This window comes from Arachis hypogaea, chromosome 15 (genome assembly GCF_003086295.3).
Source record: "Arachis hypogaea cultivar Tifrunner chromosome 15, arahy.Tifrunner.gnm2.J5K5, whole genome shotgun sequence".
Taxonomy (NCBI): Eukaryota; Viridiplantae; Streptophyta; class Magnoliopsida; order Fabales; family Fabaceae; genus Arachis; species Arachis hypogaea.
In genome coordinates this window covers 774,601-797,052 of record NC_092050.1, presented here as the reverse complement: position 1 = coordinate 797,052, position 22,452 = coordinate 774,601, and the positions used below count along the sequence as shown (strand labels likewise).

General features: G+C 30.5%; 1 protein-coding gene and 1 long non-coding RNA gene across 2 annotated transcripts; one reads left to right on the top strand and one right to left on the bottom strand.

Moving 5' to 3' along the window:
• Positions 1-16,115: 16,115 nt before the first annotated feature.
• On the bottom strand, positions 16,116-19,146 carry LOC112747384 (E3 ubiquitin-protein ligase WAVH1-like). The gene is made up of 2 exons (XM_025795365.3): positions 18,052-19,146; positions 16,116-17,959 (listed from the first exon to the last, which is right to left on the bottom strand). Exons 1-2 carry the CDS (start codon positions 18,457-18,459, stop codon positions 16,226-16,228), a joined length of 2,142 nt encoding a protein of 713 aa, XP_025651150.1. The 5' UTR covers positions 18,460-19,146; the 3' UTR covers positions 16,116-16,225.
• LOC140179572 (uncharacterized) lies at positions 17,843-20,539 on the top strand. The gene is made up of 2 exons (XR_011873093.1): positions 17,843-17,983; positions 20,092-20,539. It is a non-coding gene; the product is annotated as an uncharacterized lncRNA (long non-coding RNA).
• The last annotated feature ends 1,913 nt before the right edge of the window (positions 20,540-22,452 follow it).

Sequence of the window (22,452 nt, the reverse complement as noted above, 5' to 3'; positions counted from 1 at the left end):
AAAATATTACCATCAGAATTGAGGTTCCGATGGTGACGTCGACAGTGATATTTGGAGAGAAAAGGGACAAATTTTGGAACATTCACAACCGTCAGATTTACCATTGGATTCTTTAGTGAAACGTTGTATTTTAGTCACAATGATCAGTTTATTGTCGGATTAATCTGACGGTAAATCCGACAATAAAATTGGGGCTAAATTCAAACGCGCAACGCTTCTCCCTCACTTGTCCGAATTCTCTTTCTCTTCTCTCTCTCTCCTCTCGAGCTCTCTCTCCTCTCTCCCATTCTCTCGTCGGATGAGGTGTTGCCGGCATTGCTGCCACTTGCCAATGCCTGTGGTGCCGCCGTCGCTGGACGTTGTCGCTGCTGGAGCTGTCGATCACCGCAGGAAAGAAGGGGAACGCCGCTGCTATTCTTCGTGGCCACCGTGTTAGTGTCGCCGTCAATCCTGGAACTACCACGTTTTTAACATTTTGCAACCACTATCAGAGGTAATTTTGACATATTTTTTTATTTTTTTAAAGATTTTTATGTGAGTTTAAATTTTTTTGTTAAATAATTTATGAAATTATTTATTAAGTTACTGTAATGAAATTTGTGATTATGATTTGATATAATTTTTTTTTACTGATTTTCAATTTTTTTTGTGACTTTAGGATTTTGTTAGAAATTTTACTAAATTATTGATTAAATTAAGGTAATAAAATTTGTGGTTAGGGTTTGATTTGAAATTTTTAGTGTTTCATATTTTTTTTAGTTTAGAATTTTATTATGTATTTTATTATCAAATTATTTATTAAAATAGGGTAATGAAATTTGTGATTATGATTTTTTTATGTTAATTTAACGTAAATAGAAATTATAATTAAATTAAGGTAGGTTAAGTAAATGGAGAAAAAACGGGGATACATTTGGTTAAGAGTGGCAACATGCATCTTACATGTGGGTATCCAACCCGACCCACCTTGGTCAAGTAGGGTTGTCAATTCGATTTGCAACGGGTAGAGTTCTCGTGCAGGTTGGATAGGGTGTGGGTTGAGTCTGAACCCTACTTGACCAATTCGCACTTTATATATGTATTTATTATATACTTATATAAAAATATGTTTCAAGTAGTCGTTGAATCAAAGAACTCTTACTAAATGCAAAAGAGTCTTAGCCACTAAGAAAATATCATTAATTAATAATTTAATATATTTTTTTATATAAAAGTCTGTTTTATTTTAAATTGTAATCAAATTATATAATAACATTGCATTTTTTTGGTAATCTGCGGATAGAGTCGAATACTCGCGAATTAAGAATGGGTAAGGTTATAATTGAAATATTTTTAATCTGCAAATAAGGTATAATTGAGTTTATATAAAAATTTCAACCCGTAGGTAGAATAAGAATTAGATCCAAATTCTACTTTTTACCCATTTTATATTCCTATATATTTAATTTTTATTTTTTATTTACGACGCAAATAATAATGTAAAATTATTTTTTTATAACAAATGAACTATGAATATAGACCAAAAAGGGAGTTGTTTTTTTAATTACTAAATTTGCTTTTACTTTTTAAGTTTTTTTTAAGGGTGAATTAAGTCCACAAAATTATAATCTGGTCTTACAATTTGTTCAATCCAATTTGATTGATGAATCACCTCCAAATGTTCATTTCTATGGTAAAAAAAAAATTAACCTCCTATGGACGTCTCATTATTAACTACTCATGTGTGAGGTAAAATTTGTGTTGTTAACATCTAATTTGATTCATGTTAGTATCTTTTAAAAATTAATTTAAATCGATAAATCATTCAAAAATAAAATTGACTCATATGTGATTTTTAAAGATCAACTCTTCTAAATTATCAAATACATCTTTATTATGAAAGTATTATCTTTTCACTAATTAATAAGGACTATTTAGTTTGAAATATTATAGGTAGTTAGGATTAAAAGTGAGTCAAGTTAATTTATAAATCAATTCGATCTCGATTCGTTAATAATTTGATAAGTTGAATTTGTGAGTTGATAAGTTAGAATTTAAACCTGAAATTAAATTTATAAATTAAATGAGTCAAATTTATTTGAATTTAGATAAATTCAATTTATTAACTTATGAACTGCTTGATAATTTTGGTGAGTGAAATATAAATTCTATTTCAACTCAATTTGACTCACTTCTAGTTCTATGTGTGAAGGATATTTAATTTAAAATTTCTTAATTTTATTTCAGTATGTTACTGTAATAATTTTAACAAGTGTCCTAAAATTATTTGAGGGAAAATTATAAACTGAACTGAAGTTTAGGAAGGTTCCTGATGGTTGGAAATTGGAGGATACCTTTCTCTCTTTTGATATGGAAAAGAAAAAATATTCAAGGAGTCAGGTTTTGCGTGTATTGTTAATTAATTAAGTCTCAACACTAAATGGGTATATGACAATTACCTTCTATGATTGGAAAAGAATTGAGTAATTTCCCTCTCTCCGTTATGAAGAAAGATGCATAATTTTTTTAGAGTTGATATCATTTAATTGAACCCCATCTAGGGCACTTAATGATATATACTTATAATATAGGTTTAATTATTTCATGGTGTTTATAATTTTATTAAATTTATTATTAAATTTTTATTTTTTAATTAAATTTTTATATTATTTTTAATTTTATAATTAATTTTTTTATATAAAAAAATTAAAATTAACAATTTTTTAAATATATAATAAAAAATCTAATAATTAAATTTTTAATTGTAAATATATTTAATTTATAAAAAATTTATTTAGTTAATTATAATATTTATTATTTAAAAAAATTAATTATAAAATTAAAAATAATATAAAAATTTAATTAAAAAAATATATAAAAATTTAATTATAAACTTAATAAAATTATAGAGAATAATAAAATAATTAATCTATAATATGGTTATAATCTTTATGAAGTATGGCTTGTGTGTGAGTGTGACACACATATTACAATCTTAGATAAGGACCACTAGAGAGGTATTGATACTACCAACATCATGTGATGCACCATAGTAAGTACTCTTGTTCTTCTCTTATCTACGGTCTCAATTCTCCGTCTACTTTCCTTTAAGATTATCAACGAACAAATTCTTTACTTAATGGCCTTAGGCACACCCCAAGATTTGGAAAGAAAAAATGTGAAAATTTGATGAATTTTTAAACTAATGAATTAAGTTTAACTTAGGGTTTAATTTAAGTATTTCTTCTGACAAATTATTCAATAATTTTGTTGTAAACTAGACTACTTGTTCATTGTTCAATTTATGACATATTCACCATATATATAAAGAGAATTAAATGAAGGTTGGTATTTATTAATTTTTCACTTGTAACTTATAACTTATTCTTTTTATATATTATAAAAGTGAGAAGTGCAACACATATAAATTATTTTGGTTTATAAGCCATATAAATTGAGTCAAACTCAATAAAAAAATGCTCACCCATATGAGCGTGTCAATACGCGTGCTACTCAATGATTTTCATAGTGTGCTTCGTGTTTCTCCTCCCCCTCTTCCTTTTTCTTCTCTTTTTTCTTTGCGTTTCTCTTCTTTTTTTTTTCATATATCTCGTATTCATTGTCGTTTTTTACTACTGTTGTTGTTGCTATATTTTTCCCTCCTTCACTTTTTATTGATTTTGCAACATTATGTATTTTTTTTGTTTGATTCTTTTCTCCCAAAAAGAATTATGAGAATATGAAATAAGAAGGTGAAGAAGAAGAAGCGACAAATGATGAGAAGGGGGAAGAGGAAGAGTTTTGAATTATGCAAAACTTATCAGAATAAAAATACTTTCAAAACTTATCAGAATAAAAATACACCCAAATATCCTCGTATTACACCCAAATTTGCTACAAATATAGAAAAAAGTTTCCTCTAATGCTGCATTTTTTCTTCTTTTTATTCCTTATATTTTTTTCTTTTAGTTAAATAAATGTACATTCATCATCTTTCAAGTAATTTTACAGCATTATGTATTTTTTTTCTTTTTTTGTTTTTATTCTTATTAAGAGAGTAAAATAAGAAAAAACTTGAGAAGGTAAAAAAAAAAGATGAATAAGAAAAAAACACCAAAAGATGAGAAGGAGGAAGAGGAAGAGTTTTGAATTATGCGGAACTTATCAGAATAAAAATACACCTAAATATCTTCATGTTATACCCAAATTTACTACAAATACAAAAAAATATTTTCTCTAATGCTACATCTTTTTCTTCTGAATTGAATCACACCTCAGCCACTTGATTGGATTTAAAACAATAATCAATTTCGTTCTGATTCAATTGACAATCTGAACTTAAATTATTCATTATCTTTAACAACGAGATAACTGGTGATGGAGGAGAAAGAGAAAAAAATGAGGAGAAGAAATTTCAATGAAAAAATAAGGAGGAGGAGGAGGAGGAGGAAGAGGTGATGTTGATGGCGACGATAATAAAGAAGAAGAATAATGAAAAAGAAGAACATACAATAATAGTACAAAACGTATGAATATAAATAACTTATAAAGATTTATATAAAAAAAATATTTATATGTGAAAAATAATTCTATAAAAGTATATTTTATTATTTTAAGATATAATTGAATTTAAAATCTCCTAACAAAAAAGTAAAGTAAAATAAAAGGACCAGAGGAAATGAATACTACTATTGATGAGTAATTAGTATTTTTATGGATGGCAATTAATATTGTTGAGTAAGATTTGTGGAAAATAATAAATCCTCTTAATTTTTATCCCACTTGATCTTACAAATTATAATTTCATACTACATATTTTTCCCTTATATATATAATTTTTTAATCCCATATAAATTTTATATGATATAAGATCATATTTTACAAAATTAATTGATAAGATTCTATATATATCTTCACCTTATATTCCGCAACAGGAGAATATGTCAGACACGTTTGGAAGCAGATCAGATAGGGTAGGAATACACACAAGTTATTATTAATCTTCTCATATTTTTATATTATAGCACTATGCCACTATGAGCTAATAATAATGCTTAATTCTTTGAGTAATATTATATGATTAATAAAATCTATTATTTTTAATTAATATTTAATTAATTTTAAATATTAAATATTAAATTAATAAAATATTGACTTAAAGTGTTAACTAATATTAATAAAAAGTGTTGTTCTTTAGTATTTCTCTTTTATTAATTCCATTCCACTAAAAAAATGAAAAAAAGATAAAAGATAAACATGCTAGGCTGCCACCGTGTATGATAATAAATAATCACGTATATCAATTTGTATTCCTTTGACGAACCATTATATTATTCGTTCCTGATGAATTGTTCCTTCAGGTTTCAACAATGATGCATCAATTTGGCTGCTAATTATTTAGCTTTAAAAGGAGGGGAAAAAATCAACTTGGTTGTTAGATTGCATAATGGTAAGTAATAAATTAAAGATTAGAAAATTGAAATAAAAAAAAAATGAAGAGATAGGTTAGACACTTTTTCATCTATATTGGCAGTCAGAACTACAGAAATGTGAGAACGGAGTTAGATAAAATATTAGAAGAGGATTAAAAATATTTATAAAATAAATTAAGACTAAAATAAAATTTTAAGAGAAATGCTAAACTGAAATTTACATATAATTTTACTATAAGAAAAAAGAGTTATTTTAATATGTTTTTTTTTAACGGGCATAATTAAGTGTAAAAATTAATATATATTTTGACAAATATTACAAATGTCAAATTTTTTTTATGTTTTTTTAATGAATAATTTGATTGTAGAAAATTACTCCTCAATTTTAACACTTATTTATTTTCAACTTATTCCATTATTATTTTTCTTCTTGAGTTCCGTCAATTTTGGCATCACACTACTTTCAATTTAGGATCATATTACTCATTCTTCATCTTCAAAATCTCAGTTTAATTTTCAGTTTCAAGATCTCTTCTCATTCTTTGTTAAAAATTTTTGTTGAGAATTTTTTATGGTCAATAAGTGTCAAAATAAATAGTATTTTTTACGATTAATAAGTATCACAAAAAATATATTCTCAAATTTTTCTAACAAATTATTTTTGATGGCCAATATTTATCAAAATAAGATTTAAACTTTTTTTACAATTACTTATATGTCAAAAATACTATTTTTGACAAAACTTTTATTAACATATTTTTACAATTAAAATAGTGTCAAAATTTGTTTTTTTGACTAATTTTAATTTTTTTGACACATAATAATCCTAAAAAATAGTTTATATTATTGTAATGTTTACATGTAAAAAATTAAAATTAAGAGGGGTTATCGTCCCTTTTTCTACCACCTGGCTCCACCCTATAAAAATGTATATATTACAATGTTACTTAGTCTCATTGCATACTTACTATAAAATAAAAAATATTACGTATACCAAAATTAATCATTAAAATTTATTATTATATATTTATGTATAAATATATATTATTTAATTTATTTTTAATATATATTTTATATTTTAATATATATTTTATACTAATAACTAATTTTAGTAACAAATTTTAATGTAATCATATGATTACCATAAAATACAACGCATGCTATCATAATATATATGTGACTTGCATGGTCACATCACCCATTTGGAAAAATACTACTAATCCTAATTCAAATTAGTTATAATGGACACAAAAATTAAGCTCAATCCAGAGTTACAGACATTTTACACTCGACGCGTTGAATAATTTAACTGAATTATCAATTGCTTTGAATAATCTCTGCCGCTAAAGTTAAACTACACTTTATATGTGATTTGTAATTAAATATCAGTAATTAACGATAGTGATGAGTAACTTGGGAGGTCAACGTCAGAGACAGTTGCTTGCAATTTGCAAATAATACCCAGCTAGAATGCAGTCACCTCCTCAATTTGCAAAACTCAAGTGGCATCCATACATAATTTTAGTTTTTCTTTTAAATTAAAAAGGAAAAATAGTAAAACAATTTGACATAAAGATGAGGTTTGAATCTAGAATTTAAACCATTCATCACTGAATTATCATAGTGAATTTACTATGCTTTTTTGAATAAATAGATTTAAAGTAGAGAATTATTCTCCAAATAAGTTTAATAATCAAAATAAAATAATTTTGTTTGGCAAACCCCAACACATATATGGACTATAAACTCTTAAAAATTGTATCTGGGCCTGGATCTTGGGCTCTCTCCTCTTTACCTATATTTCAAGGTACCTATCTACAGCCCAAAATATAGAAGGTTGGGCCTGAAACTTTTGTAGTAGAGAGATCTGGGCTACCCTTTCTCTAACCTCAAAAAAGCGATGGCCAATTGGGGAAACTATATGTTAGTAAAATAATGAAGCACCTTACCCAAAATAATAATAATAATAACAATAATAATAATAATAATAATAATAATGAAGCAGACAAGTAAGTTTTGGGGGTTAAAATTACGCCGTGTGCATGTAGGAATTTATTGACCAACAATAAACTCTTAAATGAAGTTCAGTATTGGGACAAATAATCCTTGACCTTTGAGTTTGAGGACACCATGAAAAACAAAAAAATAAATAAAATAAAATAGCGAAGCAGAGGGATGTGAAAAGCAACAAAGTCTATATGCCTCATAATCTCTATTGCTTAAAATTTGTCGTAAATTGTAATTTGTATTTATGCCGTTGTAACTTAGTCACAAGCATATTGTTATATATATAATTATACACCACCTAAATTGAATTATTCTTTGTTCCCCATTTCTTTTAACTGTTTGGGACAAAGTGTTATGACAACAATTTTAGGATCAGCCTTTTGATCCCAAAATTATGGTGTGTGCCATACATAATGTGTTGGTTGGTTATTAGTTATTACTACAAAATTTCCACCTTTTAGGGGCTTGACAGAGGGGACATAACGGCCAAAAACACTTTTGTTATGGTTCTGTGCTTCTTTGTCAAGGCTGCAAGCGTGTGTTACATTATGTGTATTATTTATCTCCTAAGTCAGAAATTTGATATCAAAATTTGGAACAAAATATATGAGTAGTGCTTTGTTTTATGGAATCAAACTCATAAAGATTGCTTATTACATTAAAAATTTCAGCGAGCGTGTGAGAAATCTAAATTGGCTTTTGTTTTTCGGTTTTACAACTAGATGTTCTTCTTCTTTTTTGTCTCTTCTTTTTGGATCATATTCTTTTGTTCAGAACAGCAGAGGCTTCTGATTGTAATTTTACATTATTCATAAAACTGGGCTTCAAAACTTGGTGACATCTCATGGGCCTTGACCCGAAATAATGACGAAGATGAAAATAAACTTCGAGACTTGATACATTTTAGTTTCTTGTTTAATTAATTATTTTTCTAAGACTAACTTAGGTTAGTTGAGTCGTCAACTCATTTATTTATTTAAATAAGGAGGATGTTTCTATAAAAATGCGTAAAACGTCTTTTTATAAAGGCACTTATGTGTCGTATTATTATTTGATGTATTAATAAAACCAGTTATTTTTGAATTTCTTAACAAACTAGAATAAAACTGATTTTTTATAATAATAACAATAAATCTAATTGTTATTTGGTCCGGTCGAACCGACTAATTTACATAACCTACTGGATCATGATTTTTTTTGTTTTTTCTAGAACAAAAATAAGGGATATATTTATCTTTTTATCAAAAAATTTAGACATGATTCGATTTAGATTGTATAAATCGATTGGATCAAATCGGGTCTAATAATTATGGTGCAGATAATTGGATTTATTATTATTGCTATAATAAACCGATTTTGTTCTAATTTATTAAAAAATATATTATTAACTAATTTAATAAATATGTCCAATAATATAATGACACATGTAAACGTCTTAAAAAAATAATTTTAGTGTCTTTATCGAAATAATCTTCTTTAAATAATTACTATAATTTCGAATTCTAAAATTTGAATTCACAACAAATTAATTCTTGGTGTGTTAGAACATCAGATATTATGAAAGGAAAAATATTTTCCTATGTGATACACATGACATGTTAGAAATTGAATAAGTCTAACTCTTTTTTAATAGCATAAGAGGTGAGAGATATTTTATACTAATAAACATTATATAGATATCTTATCTTTGAGATATGTAGAACCTATACTGTGAGAAATATCTTTTTGAAAATTACAATTCATTTTAAAAACACTAATATGTTACTTTTAAATTTTTCATATTTGTATATAATTTCTTTTAGTATTAAAAAAAAATATAATTAGATCATTAGTAGATGCGTATTGGAATGATTGTAAAAGGCATCGTGGTTCACAAAGGTTCTATGTATTTGTTTGTTTAGAAAATATTATGATGTGAGAGACATAAATGAACGTGTGTGCTTCATAATGTTATGATGACCAGGAACCTAGTTGATGGAAATATTAATATAAATATTAATGTGTTATTTCTTTGTGCACTTGAGAGGGAAAACGTGTTTAGTGAGGGTGAGGAATGGGCAGTAGCAAACATTAATAAATGACAAATAGAATTTATAATTGAGGTGCATTGTAGATATTTTTTGTTGTTAAGGAATAATCCGTTGCGGATCTGATGGGTTGCTGCATGCACAAGGCGGAATTCGAACTCCCGACACTTGCTTAAGTGGACGAGCTGACCACTCGACCAACCAAAATTGGTTGGTGCATTATAGATTTACTGGAGCCAAAACGATTCAAATAGGATTTAATGGCAAAGTGGCAAGTTGTTAAAAAGAAAAAAAGAAAAAAAGGTCATGTTCATGAATTTTTTTTGGTGTGTGAAAAAAATAATCTTTCTTAAAATAATTTTTCATGATTTTGTTAACAAAGATTTTTTTCACTTTTTGTGCTTTTAAATATTTTTAAATTAGTTTTTATCATTATTGTTAGACTACTATGAAGAGCTTTTGACTATTAAGAAGATTTTGAAGAAAAACAAAGTAAGAAAATATAAAATAAAAAGAATACATTTAATTTAAAATTTTAAAGGTATCAAATTAATGAATTTCTTATTTTATAAATTTTTCATTTTTTTATTTTTTTTATGTGAGATTAATTTTATGCACTCCTCACAATAACAATGTTAACCTAACCATTATAAAAAAATATCTGTATTGGTAAATAAATAATTATATTTGGAAATATTTTTGTGATTTACTCTAAATTCACTTTTTCTTTTTTGATGTGCATATACAAAGGAGAAAAAAAAGTCATTTCATCATCTTCCCAATTTGCTCCGCTCAATTTCTTATTTTTTTTTATATATAGGGAGTGATATTATCTACAAAAATATTCCAATACTCAAATTAAAGGTAAAAGAGGTCGCAAAATGTTTCATATTACATAACACAAGTTCCCCCTCTTTCCATCAATCTTAGAAGATGGGCTTGATCAAAAGCAAAATGAATTTGGAGTATTTTATTTGCTTGGTAAGTAAAGAAGAACCCTATCCCAACATTTGTCATTTGTATGGACCGACCTCGTGGAAATAATGTATGTATTTGGTGAGATATATGTATAGTAGAAGCAAAGAATACGGCTTTATTGGGATTTACATTTACATGTTGCTATCATATATTATAAACACCCTCCTCTTAGAGAAGCACAAATTAAAAATAAATAAATAAAAAAGGTAACCACTCATGAACACCACTTAAAAATGTGCGTAAATTAGGGAAATTCTCCACCCCAAAAGTGAAGGAAACAGGGTCCTGCATGCTACACCCAAAAGTTTAATATTTATGTTTTAGTGTGTATTTTGAAGGGGACCTCTCGGAAGCTTATTAAAGTTGGTTCATTGTCATTTCCTTTTTCTTCTTCTTTTACGCAGATTTAGCCTTCATATATTGCTATGCAACTATTTCCTATCTTTTTGCAAATTTGTCACAAAAGTAATAACAACTTCTAACTTTGTTTTATATACAATAAAGTCAAAATATTTCTCCAACTATTAAGTTGTCGGAGTCATATGATTTATACATATATAGCATACTTCTCCCATTTGAAAATGTAATATATATAACCTATTGATCCCTCATATATTATATCTATCGTTGTTAAATAAAAAATTGACTTTTTTTTTTTTTTTTACTTTTTAGTATTACTGGAAATTGTAATTTAGGGTTTAAAGTGTTTTTGACAAGTAAAAAAAATTATCTCGATTCAATTTGCTCAAGTTGACAAGTTAAACGAGTTGCATATTTGCATGTTCGATTAACTCGTTTCTTTTTTTTTTTATGTTTTTAAAATAAGTTAAATTAAAAGAGAAAATTATAATATAATTTTAAAGTTTTAATTTTTTTTAACAAAGATAAAGAGACTCGAATCTGCAACCTCTTAGGTAAATATGAAATTTGTAAAGTAATATGTAACTTATCCTATGTAATGTGTCACTTTTTAATTGGTTGCTAGGTGAACCATAGTTAGATTATTTTATAATTAAATTAATTTTTAAAATATTAAAAATTGAAACATGGCTTTTTTTCCAAATCATTTTCAGAAGATGTATCCTAACCCTCTATAATGGCTTTCGGCCTTTCGCTCCTCCCCCATTCCTTCATCTTCGTCGTGCCTCCCAAGCAGCACCGCCTCATTGATTGTAATCAAATTATAAGCCGAATAACTAAAAAAAAACTACTAGAGAGTTTCAAGAACACAGAGAAGAGAGAAAACCAACCTGTCCAAGCATGGCGAAGCAGATTATGGCTAGGGTGACAGGAGCGATGGACGAGGACGTGATGACGACAGACGCACCGAAGCAAGGAGACGCGATGACGCAGAGCAAGGGAGCTACAGACGCGACACCGCAGTGTTGGAGATGCATCGAAGCTAGCTAGACGAATCAGAGGAGTCGGCGGTCGTAATTTCTGGACTCTGGAATTTCGACCGTTCGAAAAATTCAAGAGAGGCTGACTGGTGAGAAAAAGTTGTTGAGTGATATTGAGAGAGAACTAGGATGAAGAATTTAGAATTAAGATCACATACATTAACGTGATTTGAAAAATAAAAAAAAAATCAGTTTCTAATCTTTTAATAAATTATACATTTGCCCTTTTAAAAATTTAATTACAATAAAATCTAATTATGGTTAAAATAGTAACTCAAATTAAAAGTACCAATTAAGATGTGATACGTGTTCAAGAAGTCATTTTTGTCATGTTAGAGACAATGAGCAGAATGGTAATCTTGTCATATTCAAGGATCTGAATATTAGAATAATTATTCGTTACCGATCTTGGACATCAAAGAGACTTGGTGCTTTATGTACGTTTTTTTAGTGTGATTAAGTGAGGTGAGTGATTTATTTTGTTTGTTGCATATAGAAGATTGAGTGATTCAATTTTCATTCCTCTTATCTAGGTTGTCAATGACAGATTTTTTAAAAGTCTAGTAGAAAAAGAGAATTTACATACATGATTATATTATTAATTGGTGAAGGAAAGGCTATACATATTATATTATTATCAACAAGATCGGATGGATAAGATATTGGTTTGAGATAAGGTTGTTGTTGATGTTGAGATTCAGTTCTTTTTACCTTGTTCTCATCAATCCTCATTCTATTTTGGTTTTTCATAAGTCAATATTCTTAGGAGAAATTATTGTGAACAACATTTAGGTGAAGAATTCTATTACATTGACATTTTAGAATAGGGTTTGGCTCCTCTGAAGTTGTTTATTTACTTTAGAGAAAAAAGTAACGCAATCTAAGCCATTGATAACATAAACGGTTTTAATCATCTTAAATAAATAAATAATAAATAAATACATTAAAAGAACTTTGAAAATCGTGCAACCAAATCGTGCAAGCAGCAGTTTTTAAAACTGCGTGATTTTAATCTTTCATCTTTTTTGAATCCTGAATAATTTTTTGAAAAATTTAATAAAAAAATAAAATTAGTTAATTTAAGTTGGGTCAAAAATATTTTTTTATTTTTTATTTTAATATAAAAAAATACTCATGTAAATGTACTAAATTTTTTTTAGACAAATGTACTCAATTTTTTTTGTTTATACTTAAAATAAGAATCTAATTGAGAACAAACTAAAGAGTGTTTAGAATAACTAATGATGTGATGTTGGTTTTATAGATCTCTACTAAATTTATATTGATATACATTAAATTAATTTATTTATATTTTTATGTGTTTTTATATGTTTATGATGCTTGTTTCATGTCTAATGTTGTAGTTTAAATTTAAATGTATATTATCATCAGAATAGACAAATAATAAAAAATATAAACAAAACAATGGATTACAACAAAAATTGAGTACATTTATCTAAAAAAAATTTAGTATATTTACATGAGTATTTTTTTATATTAAAATAAAAAATAAAAAAATATTTTTGACCCAATTTAAATTAATTAATTTTATTTTTTTATTAAATTTTTCAAAAAATTATTCAAATTCAAAAAAGATGAAAGATTAAAATCACGCAGGAAACTGCTGCTTGCACGATTTTCAAGGTTCTTTTAATGTATTTATTTATTTAAGATGATCAAAACCGTTTATGTTATCAATGGCTTAGATTGCGTTACTTTTCTCTCTAAAGTAAATAAACAACTTCAGAGGAGTCAAATCCTTTAGAATATATATATATAAAAGAGGATTTACATACATGATTATCTATCAATTTGGGAAACATCAAAAATTTATTTTTTTCAACTTTTGACTTATAAAAAGTTACATTAATGTGTTTGGTATAATTTTTTAGATAAACTTTTAATTTTTCAAGAAGTTATTTAAGAGCTTTTGAAGAAATTAAAAAATGTGACTTCTCCTATTTTCAAAAATTATTTTATCACTCTTATTTAATGCACAACTTTAAAACAAGGACTTCTATAATAACTATTCAAATTCAAAATAACTTATTTAAAGGTTATTATTAATAAAAGTCCTTATATTTTAAGCTCATTTTTTCAAAAGAACTTATTTAAGAAATTTAGCCAAACTGACCCTGTATATTTTGTTTGAAATGTAATTCTACCAAACTAATAAGGGATAAGGAAACTGTTGACCTCGTAATAAATATGTAATAATAATTTCTGCGTGATTTGATCAAATTTCAAATGTTTGTAGGTAGAAGAAGGTATGCTTGTAGTTATGATGCTGAGTGGATTAGAGAGTAATTATATTAGAGGGTAGAGTAGTTGGTGTATTTGATCTGTCAACATACAATAATGTTACACCATTAAGATAAGTAATTCAAAAAAGCAAAAGGTTCTAGACCCAATACATATGAAACTAGTCAGATAAGAAAAAAAGAAAAAACGATGTAGGTAAAGAAGAATGCAAAAGTAAATGCTTGGTGGAGTAATAATGACTGGTTTTTCATATTTAATAAGCCATTGTTTCAATTATGGAGTCCATTATCTAGTTCTACCCAATTCAAGTATTAATGGATTTCTATATTTATCTGTAAGGTATACTTTTTTAAATGAAGATATTTTTCGTATTAGAGAATATGGGATAAAAAATTCATAGGTTTTATCGTATTTTGCAAGAATATTATTATCACTTTTATAATAATAAGTGTGAAGATAAATATTTTTTTTAAAAAAGTAATATAATTGTGTCTTAAAACTACAACAAATATAAATTTTATCATCATAATTTATCCATTGATTAAAAAAATCTTTTTATTTATATATTCTTGATAAATAATTTTCGTTAAAAAAAACATTTTTAAGATAATATAAAGGAGGCTAAAAATAAACATTTTCCCAAAAAATTAAACTAATTTTAGGATTCACTAAGGATCGAACTCTTGATTTTTCGGATTTAGCATTCTAATACCATGTCATGATACCACTCGTCTCAAAAATTTCAACTGATAGAAAAAAATAACACTAATAATTATATCTCTAATATTTTATAAACATCCATTATACGCATTATATAAGTATTCCGTTGCCTCCTCGTACTTTCCCTTCTAATAAAGAAGAATGATGGATCACATATATCTATAATCATGCAATTTGCTACTATCCATATTTGTTGCATTCATTTAAAAAATAAAAAGTGATATAAAGGTTTTATTTTATTTGTTTGAAAATTGGGTTGGATGTGTGTGATTAGTCACAGATCCACTGAGTAGTTGGCTTGGGATCCGTCTCGTTAGTGAGAGATTTTAGCAACATGAATTCGCTGAGAGAATAGCATTCATGATTTGACGCACCACTCATCATTTGTTTTCTCCTCCTTTTTCTTCTTCATAAAGACCCCCCCTTACACGTGATCCTCTGCCATACCCAAACTTATCGTATACATTTTTAACACCAATGTTAGTTATTTGCTTTCCATAATTTTGCTACGTGTAAGCAAATCCCCACTCGATAATGCGTTACATATGAAGAAAACCTACATTAGTATATGTTTTTTGTTTTGTTTTGTTTCATTTTATTTTAATCCGACGAGTTCCCATAATAACATGCCATGTTTTGTCATATGACCGAACAAAATCCCACATGCACTGGATACGGTATAGATACGATTAGGAAAAACAAATCCTAAATTCCAAAGCAAATTTTGAAACACTAATATGCCGTATAATGACAAGTAACCACTAATGTTGCAACATTTGTCACCATTCTTTGTCTTAATTAATAAATATTACGTTACCAGGAGTAAAGTAATTTCTTTTTTTAACCAACAAACCGTGACTCACTGCAAAAACAAAAAAGAAATAGTAAAGCTCCCATTCTATTTGACAAGACGCAACAAAAACAGGGTTAATTAATCAGCATCGCACAAAGAACCAAAAGGGGTAAAAATAAAAGGAAGAAGCCTATTCCGCCAATATTGTCAATTCGTTTGTATTTTATTCTATGCCAAGCAAGATAAGCCTTTCGAATCAAATGATTATTTGCATACAAAAAAGTTTTTGGAATTTTCAAAATTAATCAAAAGGGAAAAAAGGGCATAAGGACAAAACAGAAGAAAACAGAACACTCTTCTTGCCTAATTAACTCTCATGTGGGTTTTTCACTCATTCTGTGTTTCCTTCCCTATGCTTAAAAGGCTCTAGCCGTCTGCTACCTCTTGTCGCTATTATCATGGCCTGGCCCATTACCATTTTTTCCCTTTTTCTTTTTACATTTTATCTAAAAATTCATTTTTCACAAAAAATTCTCTATTCATAATTGCTTTCCCTCTATGTACTACAACATTACATTCTTCTTTCCATTTTTTTTTTCAATAAAAGAAATATGAAAAAAATTACAATTAAAATCTTGCATTCTCAAAGCCATGTAAGTCACTAACTCTGTTCATTGACTTTCTCATGATAGCAACCTTAGCTAATCTCTCCGCGGCTCGCCAAGCCGATGTCGGCGTTAGCGGCTCCACCTTCTCCTCCACTTTGCTAGTTTTAACTTTCTGGCTTTGCAAGCGACGGTTCAGCTCGGCTTGCTCGGCCTCCAGCCAGCGAACGTGTTCCACGGCTGGCTTGCAAGATCGCAATAAGAGAGCACGAGCCGACGATAGGAGATGATAGGCTCCAGAGAAATCACCATGCTCAACAAGCCGACTCGACTCAGCTACTGCTCGAGCAGTGACATGGAGGTTCCTAAGCCGCTCGATCTTGGGGCACGACGATCGTACGGTGTTGGGACGCGGAACAAGCATTGCATGCTCAACAGGGCTTGCAATCTCCTGCGTTAGCGGGTCCCTGTAGGATGATCGTACGGTCAGAACGTGGTGGGATCCAGCCGAAGCGGCGGGGACTTTAATCTCCAAGAGAAGCTCCCTCTCCTCTTCGGCGTAAAGATCGCCGATACGTGTGGAACCCGGTACAAGAGATTCGGGTCGAGATGTAAGTGAGTAAACCGCGGCGATCTCAACGGGGCGAGGCCGTGACACCACAGCTAACTGAATCCTAACGTCCTGAGCCACGACTTGTAACAAACTCCTAACGGTTTTAGCGAACGCGTCATCGTTGAGCGCGTGGTTGCACTCGCGTTCCCCCGGGAACCTAATCGCGTGAACAGGGACATCCGGTTGAGGCAAGCGCGTGGAGGAAATGAGCCATGATTTCTGAGAGTACGCGACGGAGCGTGAGTAGTTAGAGTCGGAGAGAACCACAATGCTGGCCACGGAGTTCTTCTCACGCCGGTCCTCGAGTACCTTAACGGCTTTCTTGAGGGCGTCGTTCATCACCGGAGCGCCGTCTCGGGACTGGTCAATCACCGCAAGCGCGTCAATGATGCGTCGTGCCGACCTCTGGCCTCCAGCGGTCATTCTCCGGAGCGGAAACAGCCTCTTGGATCCGGCAGAGAATGCGACGATGGAGAGACGATCGGCGGAGCTGAGGGAGGAAATCACAAACCGCATCGAGCTCTTCATGAGTCGGAGCTTCGCGCCGGACATGGCTCCCCCGACGTCGAGGACCGCCACGAGGTCAACCGGAGATCTTCGAGTGGCCTTATGTAAAGGCGCCGCCGGCGCCTTCAGCTTTAGCACAACAGCGTAAGTCTCGTAGCTCCTATTCGCCGCCACGATCGCCGCCTCCGGCAATAAAGACATTTCAAGTCCCCTGATCCTCTCTTCCGGAGAGAAACTAACGAAAGGACTCACGTTGAACCCTTGGAACTCGTTGCTCTCGTCTTCTTGCTCATCTTCGTTCTCCGATTCAGGAATAGGGTTGAACCGCGCCACCGAAGTTGGAGACATGAGTGGCTCGTCGTCGTTATACACCTTCAACGACCTTGTTTTGGTGGTGGCGGCGGCGTCTCTGTTTGTTGCCTCTGAGGTGGTTTTGTTATTGTGCTTATTGTCTTCGTGGATAGCCAACACCGGAAGCTCCTTCCAGCACGTGCTGCAGACGGGGCACGTGAGGATTGGATTCTTCTTCGCTTGTGTAGCTATGCAAGGGAAGTGGAAGCTGTGGGAGCATTCGGCCGTGAAAATCGCCGTGCCTTGGCCACTCTTCACGCTCTGCATACATATTCCACATCGACTCTACACACAAATTTTAAAGAAAAGGTTAGAACTTCCTGAACTTTGTATGTCAGTAAAAATAAGAGAAATTTTATGAATTTTTAGTGTATTACTTTGGATAACCGTAGAGTAGATTTGAATAGTGAGAAGCTTGATGGTGATTTTGGTGATGAAGGGTTTGAGAGTTGGAATAGCCTGGGGCTGAGGGTTGTTTGTTTCTTGGTGGTTTTGGGGTTGCTGCATTGAAGTTTAGGGCTGTTGGGGACGGAGCAAGTGGTTGCTCCGGTGGAAATTGAGGTTCGGCAACGGAGGCCCGGACCCGATGCTACAGGCTGGGACTGGAACCGTGGGGTTGAGGGATTAGAGAAAAATCCGAACTTGGAACTGATTTTGGGACTTTGATTATTGGTGCTGCTGTTATTGTTATTGTCACAATGTTGTTGTTGTTTCTCGGTTACTACTTTGGGTTCTCTTTCTCTATGGATTGATGTGCAAAACGCTCTTCTCCACCCAGTAACCATTCTCTCTATGCCTTCGTTAAGGGGGTAGTGTATGTTGATTCTAGCTCTTGTTTTCTTGATGGACGGAGGTGTTGGAGTGGAAGGAAGGAAAGAAGGAAGAGAGTTGAGTTTAGAAAGGGAAAAGGAGAGGGAGAAGGAGAAGAAATGGATTAGATTCAGAGACCCTTTTCATGTTGCTCTTTTCCATCTTTCTGTTTTGGTTTCTCACCCCTCTATTTATCTATGTAATCTTTGGGCCTAGGGTCTGTGTATATTTTTCTATAATTCTGTTTCGAGAGCCCCAAAAAGAGCACCCCAAACGGAAAGCCTTTGTTGTTGCTTCCAAATTCAAAACACTCGCCAATTTTGAGTGTATAATAACAAGTAACAATTATCAATTTATCATAATAAACCATGCCAGAGGAGAGCCTAGAAAAACTCCCCCATAGTTGGGAATATTTTATCCGGGCAATGTAAAATGATAAAATTGTGAAAAAAAAAAATTGGGGGGTGGTGCCTTGGGATTTTAACATGGGTAAACTGGCAAGTGGAGGTTTTCACAACTACAGTAACAAGTCAACGCAAGCTTAGCTAGCTTAAAGGGTTGCTCTTTGGAATTGTGCAAATTCAGTGTGTCCCATTCCCACGTTATGGTCACCGACCCATGCAACAGTGAGAACTGAAGGGAAAAAAAAAACCATCCCCATCCATATGGCACTCTGCAAGGGCCTCATTCATATCATGGTTTATTCTTGTTACTCTGATTCATCCCTTTCGCCTTAATCTTCGTCAGTTTTCCTTTTTCCCACAAACCACATATCAACTTCAAGAGATTTTGATTCTCTCTTTCTTCTCCCTTTTCTCATTTATATTTTCCAAACCTTATAATTTATTATTTTGGCTGATTGATTAAGTAATAGGCGGCAAGCTCGTCTCAATTATTAAAGTCAAATTTCTAACCATTTACTAAGCCATCATTGGCCAAAAAACATTAAATAAAAAAACTGCATGGGCATGAATCAGAATTACTATTTACTACTACCACCTCTAACGATTTTCAATGAGCTGTAAAATGTACTGTGGAGTCTGGTGTTGCTTATGCAGCATTAAGTAGCTGAGCAAACTTTGTTGATGTTCCAGGTTCGTCCGCAGTGGGCTCCATTTCGTTGCCCTTTGATATTAATTTTGTGTGGGGAATTGTGATGTTCAGGACATAGGACCCGTCCTTCTCCAGCCAAGGGCAAACTCGTCATTGCACCTCTGCACCTCATTAATTACCATAACGACAATTAGTTCGTGTACCACTACTAGTAGGTCTTCGAATAATAGAATACAATAACGGCCATTGGTTCGGAGGCTTATTATTTTTTTTTTCCCAATAATTATTATTGCACATCGATCCCTAGGAAATACCTAAACCAAAAAACACTGCTAGAAAATTGACCCCCCAGGCCACCACCAACGTTATTAAACCCCTATTTATCAGATTAGATATAAATAACATAATCTTTTTAAATTACTTGCCCTATCTTGTTCCTCTAGATTACATAATCTCTTTAAATATAAATGCTAGGTATTAATTTCATGAAGCCAATTGAGCTGTATCTCATATTCTCATTAGTGCCCCTTCCCCCCCATCTTTTTATGGTACAGAAGTTGCTTCAGATACTTATTGTTTGAAATTTGCGGATTGGGACATGTCTTAATGACACAAAGCCACATAGAATTTGTCCTATGCTCCAACATCTCCGTTTATTGGGACTCAGTCTCTGGAGGGAAGTACATAGGAGCTGCCTAAAGAATTGCAATGTGGTAAGTGAAGTCAAGCTCATGCATTTATTTGAATCCCCATTGATCTGAACCGGAACCTGATTTATGTAAATGGGATGTCAATTTTCTCACTTGATCTTCAATATGGGAGATGTCCCAAATTCATTTTGTGGTGTAGTAATTAATCTGACATCAGAAGGGAAAATAAGAAAACCATGTACACTTTCGTTAAAAAAAGAAGTTACAAAAAAACATCTATAATTGATGATATATAAAAACATTAAATAAAATTGGACTGGATGAGCTGGTTCGACCAAAGCCGGTTTGCTAAGTAGATTGGATATACAAAAGTTGGTCTGAACCGGCCAATTTTACTCGCATTGATTAGATGTAGAGCTAGATTGGACCATGCTATATGTGCTATAATTAATAACTAGCAAATGTTGCTACATGAAATTCAAAATGTGTCCCTTGAGTCTTCAAGGCATACTCAACCATCACTAAGCTGCATTAGCTGTTCTGATCTTATTCTAAACTATTAGCAAGAAGTGCACCTTTTAAATAATGAAAATAATTTGTGACAAAAGTAAGACATTGAGACACACCAGACACCACCATATTTTTATTTTGAATCACATTATTATGTTTTTTTTTGTATTATTTTTAGCTAATAAAATTCAATTCGATTAATGACTTATGAGATTATTAAATTACTTTAAAACTAAAAATCTTAGTATGTTATGTAAAAGGGGATGCTAGGGGACAATAATTTTGTTGAACAATATGAACAACCACCAATCATATTACACTTTAATTTAATACTACTAATTAAATTTAAGATTAATTTACTCTTTTAACCCTATTAATTCACATTGTTCAAATATTATTTAAAAATGTTGTTAGTTACTTATACTTTTCCTATGTAAAAATATAAACCAAAAGATTTAAACCAACAAATATATTTGAATTGCATTTTATACTAATTAATTATTATTAATTAGTAATTATTTAAATTTTATTTTTTAAAAATACAAATTAATAATTATTAATTACAATTATTTAAAGTTGACTGGTTAAAAATTGCTTACTTATCTTTTTCTAAAAGTATTTACTTTACATTGGCACAATTTTGTGGATTTTTTATTTTAATATGAAAGAGTGAATAGAATTTTACATTAATGTTACAAAAAATAGAGTTTTACAGTATTGTGGGGATTGTTCTGTACAAACACAATACGCAGAACATGTATTGCATTACGCAGTATTAAAATAATATTAAAATAATACAATATGCAATATGTGTATTGTTTTTATAAATTAAAAAAATTTTGATTTGACAATTCGCACTCTACTAATTTTATAGCCTCCAAAATTTTGTAAAACACCGTCCCTTCCAATATTAAATAATTACACCAATTCTTATCCAATATCCAAAAAAATTAACCCAATTTTGCCTGTAGTTTTTATCTACATTTTTCGAAGATATTTTTTATTAATTTATAAAATAATCAGTGGGATAAGAATAATAAAAAAAGCTGAAGAAAAAAATGATTAAAGATTAGTAGAACCATGCATGCAGCATTGTCGCATTGACGTTTCACAAACATGGAAACTTTAATTCTGAGATGTTCAGGAACTTATCACATTTGAAGTTAATAATGCTGACTTTGTTATGAGCTGATATGATATTAAAAAGTGAGGTCTATAATAATAAGAGAGCAGGTCTTCTTGCCTCACTGCGTAAAAGTTCATACTCAGATTTTTCTCTTTGTAAAGTTGTTATCATTCTTCATAAAAGTAAATATTTAGTAATTTAATTTAATCTTGAAACCCTTCATCATCACCAAAATCATCTCCAATATAGTATGTAATGGTATAGGGTTTAGGTAGCTGTAGAAAGTAGACGTAAGAGTTGACTCACCCTCTTCCTCTCTTTCTCTGTTTTGCCTCTTTAAGCTAAGATATTGGTATTTGTATCTTTCCCACATTTAAACGTGATTTGATTCCTCTGCCTCCATTATCATATAATAAGCTTTCTCTTTTTCTTTCTTCACTTTTCTTTAGATAAACTCATTCAGAAATTCCATTTTCGTAACTTTGTTTTGTAAAGAATTGTATTGATAAAAAAATGGCTTAGAAAAATTTTTATGACAAAGTTGTAAATAAAATAGTAACAAAAAAGTAGGACAAAATACCCATATAAGTCAATTGGATAAATATTTAACACAATTCAACCAAAAAGAA